The sequence below is a fragment of the Grampus griseus genome (assembly GCF_964374135.1).
Source record: "Grampus griseus genome assembly, chromosome: 1".
NCBI classification, from domain to species: domain Eukaryota; kingdom Metazoa; phylum Chordata; class Mammalia; order Artiodactyla; family Delphinidae; genus Grampus; species Grampus griseus.
In genome coordinates this window covers 68,718,897-68,733,508 of record NC_139017.1, presented here as the reverse complement: position 1 = coordinate 68,733,508, position 14,612 = coordinate 68,718,897, and the positions used below count along the sequence as shown (strand labels likewise).

At 38.9% G+C, this 14,612-nt stretch overlaps 1 protein-coding gene across 1 annotated transcript in view; it reads right to left on the bottom strand.

Annotated features, from left to right (window-relative positions):
- CRP (C-reactive protein) overlaps window positions 1–8,410 on the bottom strand; it is a gene marked incomplete at both ends in the record, with an annotated part of 107,415 nt that extends 99,005 nt beyond the window's left edge. Inside the window, 3 exon segments of the mRNA XM_082657754.1 lie at window positions 1,009–1,153; window positions 1,155–1,582; window positions 8,347–8,410. Of these exon segments, the coding sequence (XP_082513880.1) occupies window positions 1,009–1,153; window positions 1,155–1,582; window positions 8,347–8,410 (637 nt within the window).
- Between the last annotated feature and the right edge of the window lie 6,202 nt (window positions 8,411–14,612).

Genomic DNA, 14,612 nt, shown 5'->3' with positions numbered 1-14,612 from the left:
GTGGCACATGGGCTTAGTTGCTCCGCGGCATGTGAGATCTTCCTGGACCAGGGCTTGAACCCATGTCCCCTGCATTGGCAGGCGCATTCTTAACCACTGTTCCACCAGGGAAGCCCTATTCCTGTATTCTTTAGATAATTCAATAAAACACAATAAATGGGGTGGGTGTTCCTATAAAGGGAAATGAAAATATTGGCAGGACTACAGTTAGACACATGCAGCCTTTTAGGTGAAAAAAAGTCGGCTCAGTTTTTCTTAAACACTCATTAAAATGCAATGGCTCTCAACCTCAGCTGAACACTGGAATTACTTGGGAGAGCTTTAAAAAACATTGATGCTTTGGTCCCACCCCCCCAAAATCAGATTTAATTGGCTTGGTGTGTGACCTGGTAATTCTAATGTGGAGAAATGTATAAGACCCTCTGCTTGGCACTGTCCCATGGAAAAAGAGTGGTGAAAGGAGAGGGAAATACACTCCTCCCAGGGCACAAGAGCCCAGTGTGTAGGGCAGTAAAACATCAGAGCCAGAGACAAGGGAAATGTAAGGTGTAATCCCCAAAAGGCAACTTCAGGATTCACAAAAGGGCCTCAGGGCCATAGCTGTCGTTTGACGAACACCTCATCATGTGTTTTATTATTTTTTTTTAATATATTTATTTTTTTTAATAAATTTATTTATTTATTTGTTGGTTTGCTTTTGGTTGCATTGGGTGTTTGTTGCTGCGCATGGGCTTTCTCTAGTGGCAAGCGAGGGCTACTCTTCGTTGTGGTGCGTGGGCTTCTCATTGTGGTGGCTTCTCTTGTTGAGGAGCACGGGCTCTAGGCACGTGGGCTTCAGTAGTTGTGGCACACGGGCTCAGTAGTTGTGGCACGTGGGCTCAGTAGTTGTGGCTCACGGGCTGAGTTGCTCTGCAGCACGTGGGATCTTCCCGGACCAGGGCTCAAACCCATGTCCCCTGCACTGGCAGGTGGATACTTAACCACTGTGCCACCAGGGAAGTCCCTCACCATGTGTTTTATCCTTCAGCACCCGCCAGTCCAGGACATTAGGACTGAAGGTCCCACCAGCATAGACAGTGCTAATCTCTTCTGGTGATAACACATAGTCCCACATGTTCACATCTCCAATGTCTCCCACCAAAGACTGTTTTTTTATCAAAGCCCCCAGCAAATGCGTCCTGCTCCTGCCCCAGGAGGAAGCTTGCCTCTGTCTCCAAAGAGTATCCCCTCTTCATACTCCTCCTCACCATGGGCTTCCCATCCACCCAGAGCTCTGTAATCCCTGAGGTAGACTCCCAGGTCACACAGAAGTGCATTGGTGCAGGATAACTCTCAGGAGGCTTGAAAAAGACATCAGCTCCACCCACGGATACACTGTATGCAGCAGTCTTTCCCTTGAAGAGGAGGATCTCATTATATTGTTGCTTTGTGGCATAAGAGAAGAGGCTATCGTTGTGGGTCAGATCGGTATAGACATGCAGGCACACGGTCAAGGCCTTAAGTGGCTTTGTTAGCTGTGCAGTCAGCGTCACAACGGAATTATCCGACTCTTTGGGGAACACAAAGACCTTTGTGTGCATATCTGTAGCGTAAAAAAACAGAGAGGGGAAATGTCAGCAGCAGAGTTTTTTTAAAAAACAAAACTCAACTGAGTAAATTTAAAGATCTAATTGTCGTTATTCAATGACTCATGAAATGGGCAGCATCCCGTCTAGCAGATAGAAAGGAACTTTGAAGAGCTGTACAAAATGAAAGCCTTTTATAGACAGAAGAGGGTGGGAAGAGGAAGTTCCTAGAAAAGAGTGGATTATTTCAGGCAAGGTCACCTTCCTATAGGGAAAGAAAGGGGTCTTATTGGGTGGATTACCTCATTAGAGAGGCCAGGTAATTTCACACTGACAGCTTAAAAGCCACATTCCTGGGAGAGGTGAAACTGCAATTAGGTTAGGTATTGCATCTTGGCTTGCTAACATGGGACTTGACACAAGTGACTCCATTTTAGGTCAGTTGTCTCTTTTTGTAAACGATTCCCCCCTTTTCATCAACCTGAGATATCTCCAGCTGGTGTGCAGGAACAGAAGCCAAATGAGTCTTCTTTGACTGTGAGATGTGTACCTAAGGTTCAAGTCCCTGGCTTTTGGCTGCCATTTGGGTAGTGAGGAGGACCATGAGTCCCTTCCAAAGAGATTCAAGGGCAGTCTTTGTTCTTGGTGATTCCAAGTCAGGATGGGAGAAAATTGAAACATTCATTTGCAGATTCATAGCCAAATTCTTAAGGAAAATAGAAGAATTCAGCACCCAGTCCAATTTGCAGATATATGACAAAACCTCAAGGACAATCAACAGGATGAGAATTTAATATCTACAAAGGTGCACACACAACTTTTCTCTCTAAAATCACCCCATTTTTAAAAATCAAAGATAACCACAGTGAAACTAATTTATTTGCATTAAACTTGGCCTGATTATTTACATAAATGCAGCAAGAATAGTGATTGACCATATAAGCTCTTTGGAAGACTGCTCCATTGGAACCTTGTAAGTAAAGTACCAAGCTAATTTTTCCAAGGGGCTTTACTGACTCCAGAAAGTCAACCTTAGTTCCTTAAAAGTGTCTGGTCATATCCGAGTCTATGCACATCTCCCTCAAATATGACATTTCTGTCAAAGCCTCAGTAGTATAACCAGTATTTCCAATTGTATACTGTTACAAGGAGAACAGATTCTTATTGAATTTATGTAAATGACTAACTATGATGCCATGAAAAGAATATTTAAGAATTTTCAAATTTGGGAGAAATCAGGTAGAGAGAAAAAGTAAATGTTTCATCTTTATTTACAAAGGTATACTTTGCCAAATTGCTTTAAGTCATAGAGAGCTTAAGAAAAAAAGGTTTCCTGAAATCTGGAGAAAAAAATATTAAGAAAACTGCAATATTTCAAACAAAACAATTATAATCATCTTCCTTAATTCCTTCAGTCCCGTGTAATTAATATTTGTTTGCTTGCTGTAAATTTTTACTCAATTTAGTTTTATGATGTTAAAGCTACAAGAAACCTGCACTTGTCAAAGTCCTTTCCAATAATCTTTTTGAAGATGAAGCACATTTGCAGAAACACTTCTGCAAAAGCATCTGAGTAAAAAAATAACTGTCTGGGGACTTCCCTGGTGGCGCAGTGGTTGAGAGTCTGCCTGCCGATGCAGGGGACACAGGTTCATGCCCCGGTCCGGGAAGATCCCACATGCCGCGGAGTGGCTGGGATCGTGAGCCATGGCCACTGGGCCTGCGCGTCCGGAGCCTGTGCTCCGCAACAGGAGAGGCCACAACAGTGAGAGACCCGCGTACCGCAAAAAAAAAAAAAAAAAAAAAAGATCTGTTGAGAGCTCATTATAATGGAACTGACAAGGAAATTTGGTTATTTCTGTGACATACAATGTTTTAAGAAAGACTGGAATTATGACTGATAATCATTACACCAGGATATGTCAGATTTCTAGGAATTCTCAAAATTTTATAAAATTTATAGCATATGCAAATACAACATAAAGAAGGCTTAGTATTACTTCTTCTTTGACAATGCTTCCAATATAATTTAATATATCAAATAAGCCTAATTTGTTTAACTTCTCCTTTTTATAAGGAGAGAGAACAAGTGTTTTGAGATTTTCCAGGGGTCCTCTGGAATATCTCAAAGTTACTTTGAGGTCAAAATGACTTCATTTAGAATTTGATTTGCAGGAAGTTTGTCAAAAATATTAAAAGATTGTAAAGCCCTTGGTCAAATAGGATCATAGGTCATTGCAAAACAATACTTAGTTATACATTTAACCATGATGACAATTAAAGACTTCAAAGGCAAATACAGAAGGTTAAATAGTTGTAAAGGAAAATGTAGCTCTTTTAATAGAGAAGACTCAGCTTTCTTAACTAATCAAAAGACACGATAAGGACAGCACAGGAGGGCTTCCCTGGTGGTGCAGTGGTTGAGAGTCCGCCTGCCGATGCAGGGGACATGGGATCGTGCCCCGGTCTGGGAAGATCCCACATGCCGCGGAGCAGCTAGGCAGCTGAGCCTGCGCGTCTGGAACCTCTGCTCTGCAAAAAAAAGATAGCACAGGAAGTTATTTTGACAAGACACAAAATCTTTGTTTTCTAGGCAAATTACTTGAGGTAAGAAAAAATAACTTTTACAAAACTTTTACAATCTCTTATCAAGAGCACACCAATAGTTCAATAAAACTTTCTTGTTTTCACAGAGAGAAAAGCAGATTCTAATTTTATACCTGCTTCCTTTTAATATTAAAATTTATTCACTCAATTAAATTCATTTCCATTTTAGCCAGTCTTGACCATGCATAAAACCCCTTACCAAAGATTCCTTTTCCACAAACCTTCTACAACTTTCTTCTTTACATTCATATTTTGTCCTGTGTTTTTTCCCTCTCCCATTCTGAAATAAGCAGTCTCTCTTTAGGACAAAATTACTTTATTTTCATTCAACAAAATGCTTTTTCATTCCTCATACCTTCTTTTACTGAAAACACACATCTTATTTTCTTTACATATGGAGATATTCATCTCATTATTTCTGTTTTTAACCCTTAGAAAATTTAAGATTTAGTGAAATAAAGAAGTAAATAGTTGTGAACTGTCTTTTACTTTAGCATTTTGTGGCTTGGCAAATGTATAAATACTTTTTATTGTTTTTAGAAATATCTGCTTTTTCATAGTAAATTTCTCAGTGTGGCACAAAACATGTTTAATAGAACCAAACATATTTAGCTCCTCTGTAAAAGGAAGCCAAAAGTGGATAAACCTATGTTCAGTAATTAATGTTTCAGTATTTTATCTTATTTGGAAATGATCTAAATATTTAATGACTGTCCATAATTTAGTTTAACCTAGCAAAACTTTAAGGTGTTAGTTTACCAAAAAGATTTGGGGAAATGATTTTATTTTTCTTAAAAAAAATTTTTTTTGGTATTTTTAAATTATTTTATTTTTAAAAAATTTTTTATGGGAAAACTATTTTGAAAGTTCACCTAAAAACTTTTTTCCCACTTACATCTATTTAATTCACTTGTTCTCAACAGTTTGTTTACTCATGAAAATTTCATCATACCAAGTTATTTCTCTTGCTGACAAATTTTGAAACAGAGATGACATGAACTTATTTGACTAGTAAACCCAGGTAGAATAAAAGTTGTATGTTTGCATTATTTTTAATGTTGGTAACTCTAAAGATATAACTCTGTAGACATTTTAATTAAACCAACAAGCTCAAATTATCATTAATATTCAATATTTTCCAAGATTGTGTGAACTTGAAAAGCATTTGGGTCAGTTTCTATTATATCACTGAAAATTTTAGAAACACTTTATTTAAGTGCCTAATTTTCTTTAAGCCAATTAAATAGTGCTCTTTTACAGATTAATTTTTGGCAATATTATCCATAGGTAGAAAAATACCATACATCTACAACACAAATATATAGAGAGACACACATAAGTGACAGAGGCAAACAGAGACTTTATAGCTTTCATTTTAATATTACTGCCACTATTCAGGTACAATAATACACAGCTCACTAGTTATAAAAAAGCTGGATTTAAGTTGTTATGGTAGATAGAATAAGTTAAGGTTACCTGCTCAGATGGCTAAAACTTTTTAATAATATTTGTTATTATTATTATTATTATAATATATAATATAATGTTATTTGAGAAGACACTTAAAAGATTATTATATATTATAATATATATTATATAATATATTATATTATAATATATAATATAATGTTATTTGAGAAGACACTTAAAAGATTTTTCATTCACCTAAGTTTTAAATGACCTCTTCCTCTTTTGTTTTCCCCCTAATAAGAATTACCTCCCTGGAGTTTGTAGTTTAAAGAGATTGGCCTAGAAAATAATTCCTGGAGAAGACCAGGTAGGACATTTACACCTCAAAGGTACAGGGAAGGGATGCAAGTTCCTCTGAGAAGAACTTTGCTTCTTAAAGCCAGAATTTTTACAATATTTATTTGAGATAAATATGGGAAGTTTCAGGATTGGTAAAAAGAACAGGTGGGCTTTGAACCGTTTCTAGAGAAGATAAGGGCAATCGCTCTTAATTCCTCAAAGAATTGGGTTGCAGCCTAAAAAATACCAAGGGGTTAATCCTCCCATCTAGCCATATTATCTTCAGTTTGCTCTCCTTCCCTCCCAGGTACATAGTTTTATTTCTGGCAGTATTGAACATCTCTTGGATGTGTCCAAGAGGTGTCCCCCAAAGAGGTTGCAAAAGATATTTTATTCCCCTCTCCACAGAGATCCAGGAAATCTGGCTCTGATAAGAATTTTTACCTTTTGCTGGCTTCTGCCAGTTTTCCCAAGATCCCCTCTGCAAGCTCCAGTATCTATCAGAATTTGGCAAAGTTTTTAATTAATTTTCATTTAGTTTCCCTTTGGATGTTTAAGGGAATAACATAGCAGCTTACCAGAAAAATCCCTCAGAGTCTCATCAACTCTGGGAGGCGCCCATATGGGGCCCTCCACTGAAGGTAGACATGGGGTCTGTAAGGCCACTTTGGTTTACAGTAATGTAAAGACAATTCAGACAGAGGATCAGTAGACTCTGAGACTCAATTAAAGGAGCTAAAGAGGAATAGTAGGAATCACATCAATCTTAGACTTTTGTATTAGGTACTTCTTGTATCTTTTTCATTAGCCTTTTGCAATGCATTTTTCAATGAAGCTAGTTTGGAATTTTGAAGCCTTTTGGAGACTTCTGCATGCTGATTAAAACTGGTATCTAATTCTATTTGTTTGATTTGGGAACGCTTACTTTCAGGTGCACTTCTTAAATAATCATAACTAATTGGAACATTCCCCATAATGGCCACTGTAATTCTAGATTGTTTTTAGTAAGGTTTAGCCATTTTTGTAGGTATTTATATCTTTTAGCAGTATAGTTCATAGACAGAAAGTAAGCAGGTGTGCTGGAAGGCAGCGTGCTCAACTCTTTTGAATTCAAGGATTCGCTTTTTTTTTTTTAGTTAAGACTTTGGGTCTCTCAGAGGCAAACTAATATCTAAGAGGGATGTGCCACTGGGTTGGGGATTGTGTGGTGTTTTACAGTGTACCTTCTAGCATGGAAATTTTCTTGAGGTTGGCAGGTAATCTAGTGTCAATATAAACTGTCCCATGACCAACTTATCCTAACACGGGAGTTTAGTTATGTGGTGAGCACTCTAACAGCTTTTAAGTGCCTTAGCCATGCTCACCAATTTTGTGTTTTTTTTTTTTTTTTTTTACTTCTATCAATCCCATTAGCAATAACCTTTATTTACTAGACCCAGTCTAGCTTAAGTTGGACCCAGTATGATCTGAAACCCAGTCCAGTTTTTCAGCTGGTAACAGCCAGCAGTTCCCAATATGGAATTTGGGGGTTGGGGAAAGGACTGAATCAGCAGACCCCCAAGAATAGGGACTGCAGACTGGGGTTCCACACAACGGAGAACTCCAGACTGAGCCATCAGTCATTCCCAACATGGAATCTGGGGACAGAACCAAGGGCTGAGGTTTCCAATCAAATAGGGAACTGACTGGCAAGCCCATTAGATCAGGAGCTTGATGCAAAGAGAGCAGAGCTCAGAACATAGAGCAACTTACCCAGGGCTCCTCTGAAAAGGACAGAACTCCAAAAGGTCTGAGGGTACAATGCCCGTGTTTCTTGTTTTAGAAGATCTTGGAAGGGCTCTGTGGATTCCATCGCTGACACCAAATCTGCTAAATTAAGTCAGATTCAACTGAGCACATTTAAAGATCTAATTGGCTTTAATTCAATGATTCATGAAGCAGGCAGCCAGCCATCTAGCAGACAGAAAGGAATTTCAAAGAGCTGTACCAAATGAAAGGGGTAGGAAGAGGAAGTTTCTAATGAAGAGTAGATTATTTCAGGCAAGGTCACCTTTCTATGGGGGAAGGAAAGAGTCTTATCAGGTGGGTTACCTCTAGTCTTAACCAAGTAATTTCATATTGACTGGTGAAAGGTCACATTTTGGGGAGAGGCTGAAGCTGCAATTAGGTTAGGTATTAGGTCTGGTTTGCTGACATGGGGCTTAACACAAGTGACTCCGTTTGGGGCCTGTTGTCTCTTTTCTAACCTTGTTAGGCCACAGACATGTGTTCTCTCACTATGTATAGAGAGATTGGATTTAGAAACCACAGACTGCCCTCTTTCCCAGAACACAACCCCTCCCCCACTCTGACTATTTTCCCTAACTTGGCTTTGCATAGGTAGCCCTGATACAAGAGCCCAGCGCCCACCTGAAGCAGTGCCTACCTGTCTGGGAAAAAGCACTAGGGAGGCTAATGATGACCAGGAAACACAGTGACAGCTTCTCCATGTTCCCTCCCTGCAGACACTGTGCCCAGAATCTAGGATATTCTCCTGGAAAGAGTAGCAGCGGCTGGGCTATCCGGGGCTTGGACGCCTGAAATCCCTCTGACTCAGGTCTTTTCCACTTTCACCTTATAAGTGCAATAGTCAGATTGTCTCAGCTGATGGTTAAATGATTTTCCAAAATCGCTCCTTGGAGCCGTAAATCAAAGCTCTAAGAGCAAACAAACCAAGACAAAACAAGAGATCAATATGGGTCATTTATTAGAGACTCCATGGTGCCTACTGGTGCTCCAACAGCTCTGTGTGGCAGTGCTTTGTGAATTGAAACAGTCACACCCTGTGAATCCATTCTGGAGAAATGCTGTTAAAAGTTTGGGGGTGGGGGAGACATTTTACTCACAAAGACAACCATAACACCACTTAGGATAGTGAAAAATTAGAAAACTGGGGCATGTTTAAGGAAACTGGATACATCTACCGCCACTAAATAGAATGGATAGTCCTTTAAACTATTGGTTGGTTGTGAATTTTATGCTACAACATGTAAAAATGCTTATAATAGTATAATATGGGAAAAAATAGCGTAAATTTGTTTATACACTATTTTTTAAATGAAGTAACTAGTTTAGAAAAAAATCTATTAGGGATACCCCCCAAAAAGTAAGTGTCCTTATCACGGTAATGAAATTATTGTATGAAGGATATGTTTCTCTCATTAACAACATTTCCATAATGTAGTTATATTGCTTATAAAATAAAGTGTGTGTGTGTGTGTGTGTGTGTGTGTGTGTGTGTGTGTGTAATTAAGAAGTAAGGAAAGAGAGAATAGAATAAAGATAAGTAGCCCTTGAAGCTCCAAAAGCTACTGTTTCGTTTTATGAATAGGACACCCAGTCTGTGGCTATTTGGCTTTAATCCCAAAACATTATAATTTCATGTAAAAAGAATCTTGAGCTTATTCATCATGAGTTTTCCCATTGCCATTCAATGAGAAATTGATAATAGACATTATTTATTATTTGACTGGAAGAACTAACTGACATGCAGATAGCATATTCTAAACACACAAGAGAAAAGAACTATTGCAAATTATAGTATTGATACATTTCTGGAAAGGTTTGTTTTGTTAACTATATAATGGTATATAGTTAAATTTTCTTTTAAATTACCTTTCCCAAACTCTTTGCATCTTATTTTTTAAAAGACTGACTTAAAGTACTTGCTGCAAAAAATTTTCTCTTCTTACTGTAACCATTTGCCCAATTAAAGATATATGCATAATTTGAACAGAACAAAATATATATAATAGGTAAAAGATTGGGACAAAGAAGGAAGGTGTTTTCCCAGTACCCAAACTGCCTTCTCATTAACCTTGGGCTCCCCAGGTAAGTCAAAAGAAGGCACCTACGAGTATGATGGGTGGACTCTTTGGAAATGTTATTGATTTCAAGGAGCCCATCACATTATCAGATCTATGTCCATAATGGATATTCTGAACACAGCTTAAAATTGAAAAAGGGAGAGAGGCAGAGAGACATAAAGATAGGGAGAGTGAGAGCTAAAGCAATAGAAAGAGAAGACAGAGAAAAAGGAAAAGAGAATTTGAAAGACCTTCCGGGTGAACCGTTTCACAAGCCACCCCTGGTTCCAGTAATCTGCCAAGACAGCACTGTAACCACTCATGCCATATGACAGAGTCTTGGGTGAACTTTACCAGAAGAGAGGTGTAATAGATCAGTTTGCCATGTGACGTTTTTCCTGCTCACATATGTTTGTTTGGGAGGCTTCTCCTCTCTTCCTTTTACAGTTCATGATGTCCCTGTAAAAATACTTAAATATTTCAGCTTTTCTAGACATCTTGGCACTTTGGTTTCTCCCTGATTTAAAGTCCCAGTAGATCAGAAAAACATTTCAATTGTAGAGACACCAAGTACTGACTGGGGATAAAGAAAAACATTGCAAGACAATGTTTGTTATCTTGTTATCACAGTGCAGTTTTAGTGAATAAATAAGAGCATGGTATATATAGAGCTATCATTTTATTTAATCCTTAAGTACCTACAACTCTAGACTCCAGTGCCTAAAGAGCAAGTTTGGTGTGCTCTCAGAGTTCAATCTGGAACCCCTATAACATGGGGAAAAGAGGAAGCAACGGACAAGTCGGTCAGAAACAACACATCCAGTCAGAGACAACAGTAGTCTTTTCAAAGCTGTCACTCAGCCTAGAACAGTGGTTCTCCAGCCCCCACTGTTGGAGACTCGGCTGCACATTGTAATCAACTAAGGAGCTTTAAAAATACTGATGCCCGTATACCCAGACAAAACAATAATTCAAAAAGATACGTGCACCCCTATATTCATAGCAGCACTATTCACAGAAGCCAAAACATGGAAACAACCTAAATGTCCATCAACAGATGAATGGATGAAGAAGATGTGGTACGTATATACAATGGAATATTACTCAGCCATAAAAAAGAATGAAATAATGCCATTTGCAGCAACATGGATGCAACTAGAGATTATCATACTAAGCGAAGTAAGTCAGAAAGAGAAAGACAAATACCATATGATATCACTTATATGTGGAATCTAAAATATGCCACAAATGAACCTATCTACAGAACAGAAACCGACTCAGACACAGAGAACACACTTGTGGTTGCCAAAGGAGAGGGAAGGACTGGAGGTTTGGGATTACCAGATGTAAACTATTATATATAGGATGAATAAAGAACAAGGTCCTTCTGTATAGCACAGGGAACTATATTCAATATTCTGTGATAAACCATAATGGAAAATTATAATTAAAAAAAAGAATGTCTCTATGTGTGTAACTGAGTCACTCTGCTGTACAGGAGAGATTTGCGTAACATTGTAAATCAACTACACTGCAATTAAAAAAAATTAAATTAAAAAAAAATACTGATGCCTGGATCTCACCAGCAGAGAATTTGCTGTAATAATCTGGCGTGTGACCTGGAAAACTGGATTTTTAAAAGCTCCCCAAGTGATTATAATATTAGCATCTAAATTTGAGAATCATTGTCCTAAAGAATTTCTCATATGATTCCGTACCCTTGATGAATGCTTCCTAGAATATGAAATGATGTCTAAGGGCACACCTAACAGTGGAAAAGGTAGGGGCTTCCACGTCAAAGAACTTCGATAGTCTGTCAAGGGCATAGCTTGCCTAATGTTATGTTGATGCCAAAGCTGGATAGGATTTTTATGTGCAATCCATTCTCCCAAACATAAAATAACAAAATGAAAAGTTGGGAGATTGCCAGTACCCCAAAAAAGGTAGTTTACATGCTGGGTATATGGCATCCTGGAATGGCTTCTCCATGAGAAAACATGCATGCATCTCCATACCCTCCCTACTCCACTAGGGGTGTAAGTACAGCCTATGAACTTTTACTGCATGTGGCAGTAGAAAACAGTGGTTAGAAGCATGGGGCTCTGTAGTCAGACTGCCTAGGTTCAATCCCAACTCTGGGCAAGTTAATTAACCCCTCTGGACCTCAGTTTCCTCATCTGTAAAATGAGGACTATAAAATAGTACTTGCCTCATAGGTTGTCATTAAACAAATAAATATACCTAAAGGACTTTAGAGCAGTGCATGGACTATGGTAAGAGCTCAGTATGTGTAAGGTGTTTTTAAGACTGTCTGTGATCTGCCCTGTGTGCTTAAGCAATTACCATCCTGGGAGTGGTGGTGGAAACTTACAAGATTACTTATCTGTGTGTATTAAAGGACATGGGGTAGAGGGATGAAACTGAATGAGTCTTCAGATAATGTACCAGAGGCAGGGCAAGGGGATAGATAACCTGACTCAAGATGCGCTAGATCTTTCTTTAAAGATCACCACCTGCCTTCAAGCTTATTGGGAGCCAGGCATGTCTTCCAGATAAGACATCTGAGCTGCCAGGAAGACACTAAAGTGATGGTTCTAAAAACATATTGGGCAAAAGAGCTTGTGAATTGCAGATTCCTGGGCTCTATATCCAGAGACTCTAATCTGGTAGGTCTGAGGTCAATGAATCTACAATAAACACCTTAGGTGATGATGATGCTTGTATTAAGCAGCCCACAATTTAAGAATCACTGGACCAGGCAATCTAGGAAATTTGAGCTAGGAATCTGCATTTTCTGAAGAAGAAGGCTAGCAAGGCCACTTAATCCACTTTCTGTTACAGGAGAAATGAAAAGATGCATAGATAAGATGGAGGCGGAGAACAGCAAGGAAGGCATACAGGCAAGTTTTGCCAATCCACCTGAGACGAGAGGTTGGTTATCTTAGGATAACGTTATTTAGAAATCAACACAGCACTTCTCTTCTTTCCCTGGGAGTCTAAGGATCAGAAATCTATGCTTTTGAAACCTGATTTGCGTTTTCTTTTTTTTTTCTTTTTGGCCACATGGCTCGCAGGATCTTAGTTCCCCAACTAGGAATTGAACCCAGGTCAACCACCAGGAAATTCCCTGGGTATTTATATCGTTGGTGGTGTTGTTTTAACGATCTGGAGTTGTTTGCTTTTTTTTTTTTTTTTTTTTTTTTTTTGGTCAATCCTTGCTTCCGTGGAGATCAAACTTAGCGATAGTGAAAAACATAGGGAAAAAAAAAATCACAGACTTACCATCCTACCTAATTTGTCAACTGGTACTCCAAATCCATTTCCATCAGGCTCAGTCCCATTTCTGGGGAGGCTTGTAGTCTTTCCTCCAGGCCCTGGATGGACCACAGGGAAGGGTCCTCAACCACTCATCTGGCTGGAGACATGCAAGGCTTATCATTATACCCAATGATCCAATATTTCTCCCCAACACAGGGAGATTTTAGGTGCCTGATCTGCACATCACCATGTTGCATCCTCTGCTAAGGTGCTCACACTTGGGTCACTTCAGGTCTGGACCTGAAGGCCTGGCTCATATTCTTATACCAGCATGGCTATTTTCAGTCTTCAAAGGAAAGTGTCCTATCAGGTAGCAGCCTCCAGCATCTGCTTATGGTTTTACATTTATAATCTCTGACATGTGCAATTGGTCTACCCCAATGTTTGGCTGTAAATGTACTAAAATATCTCTTCATGCTACTTCCCTTGTCACACCTAAGCTTCATTTCATTGATAGAAGTATACAAATCCATTCTCCTACCCCCTTTGAAGGAAAGAAATGTTTATTGTCTACTGTGCATGTGGCCTCCGTATAGTTTATTTTTCTCAAGGTAGCCCTATACAGTAGTTTTTATTGTAGGTTTTATATATCATTTGGTCCTCTTTTTTTTTATGTCAAGTTGAATTTAGGCTTTATAGCTTTATTTTTTTTTTATTCATTTTTTGGCTACGTTGGGTCTTTGTTGCTGTGTGCAGCCTTTCTCTAGTTGCAGCAAGTGGGGGCTACTCTTCATTGCAGTGCACAGGCTCTAGGTGCACAGGCTTCAGTAGTTGTGGCTGACGGGCTCTAGAGTGCAGGCTCAGTAGTTGTGGTGCACAGGCTCTGTGGCATGTGGGATCTTCCCGGACCAGAGCTCGAACCCATATCCCCTGCACTGGCAGGTGGATTCTTAACCACTGCACCACCAGGGAAGTCCCTCTGTCTTTTTAACTTGAGCCTTAATACCTGATTTTACTTCTGGACAAACTGGATGCATGATCCCTGCTATAAAGGAAAACCAGTGCTAATGACATGGCTTCATTGACATCAGCTAGAAGTGGCCTTCCTGGATAATTGATCTTACTCTCCATTTACTGTGACAAAGAATTGCTTAGAACTAACTCACCTAAACCAAAATCATCCTCTTCAGTAGATGTCATCTAATATTTAATTGGATTATGTCAAACTACTCTGTATAGTACAACAATACACCAGTTACCTTGAGATTTATTCTCTAACAAGATTACAATGAAGTATTCACCAGTAAGCCAAATTTCTTAAACATTCTAGGAATGCTTTATTGAGATTTGTTAATGTTCACCAAATGCAAATACAAGCTTTAAAATTTTTTCTGGCTAAAATTATCAGGGCCAGAGGTTGTCCACTAAACTATGTGTAGTAAGGTACCAGTAATTGAATTCTGAGAAAAATATTAGCTCAGCCCACATCCCTGGGGAGTTGGGATGGTCTTCTATAATTAAGACATATCTCCTGACTGGATTCTTTAACTAGAAAAAAAGTGTCAACCCTTCTTTCTGCTTAGCTGAA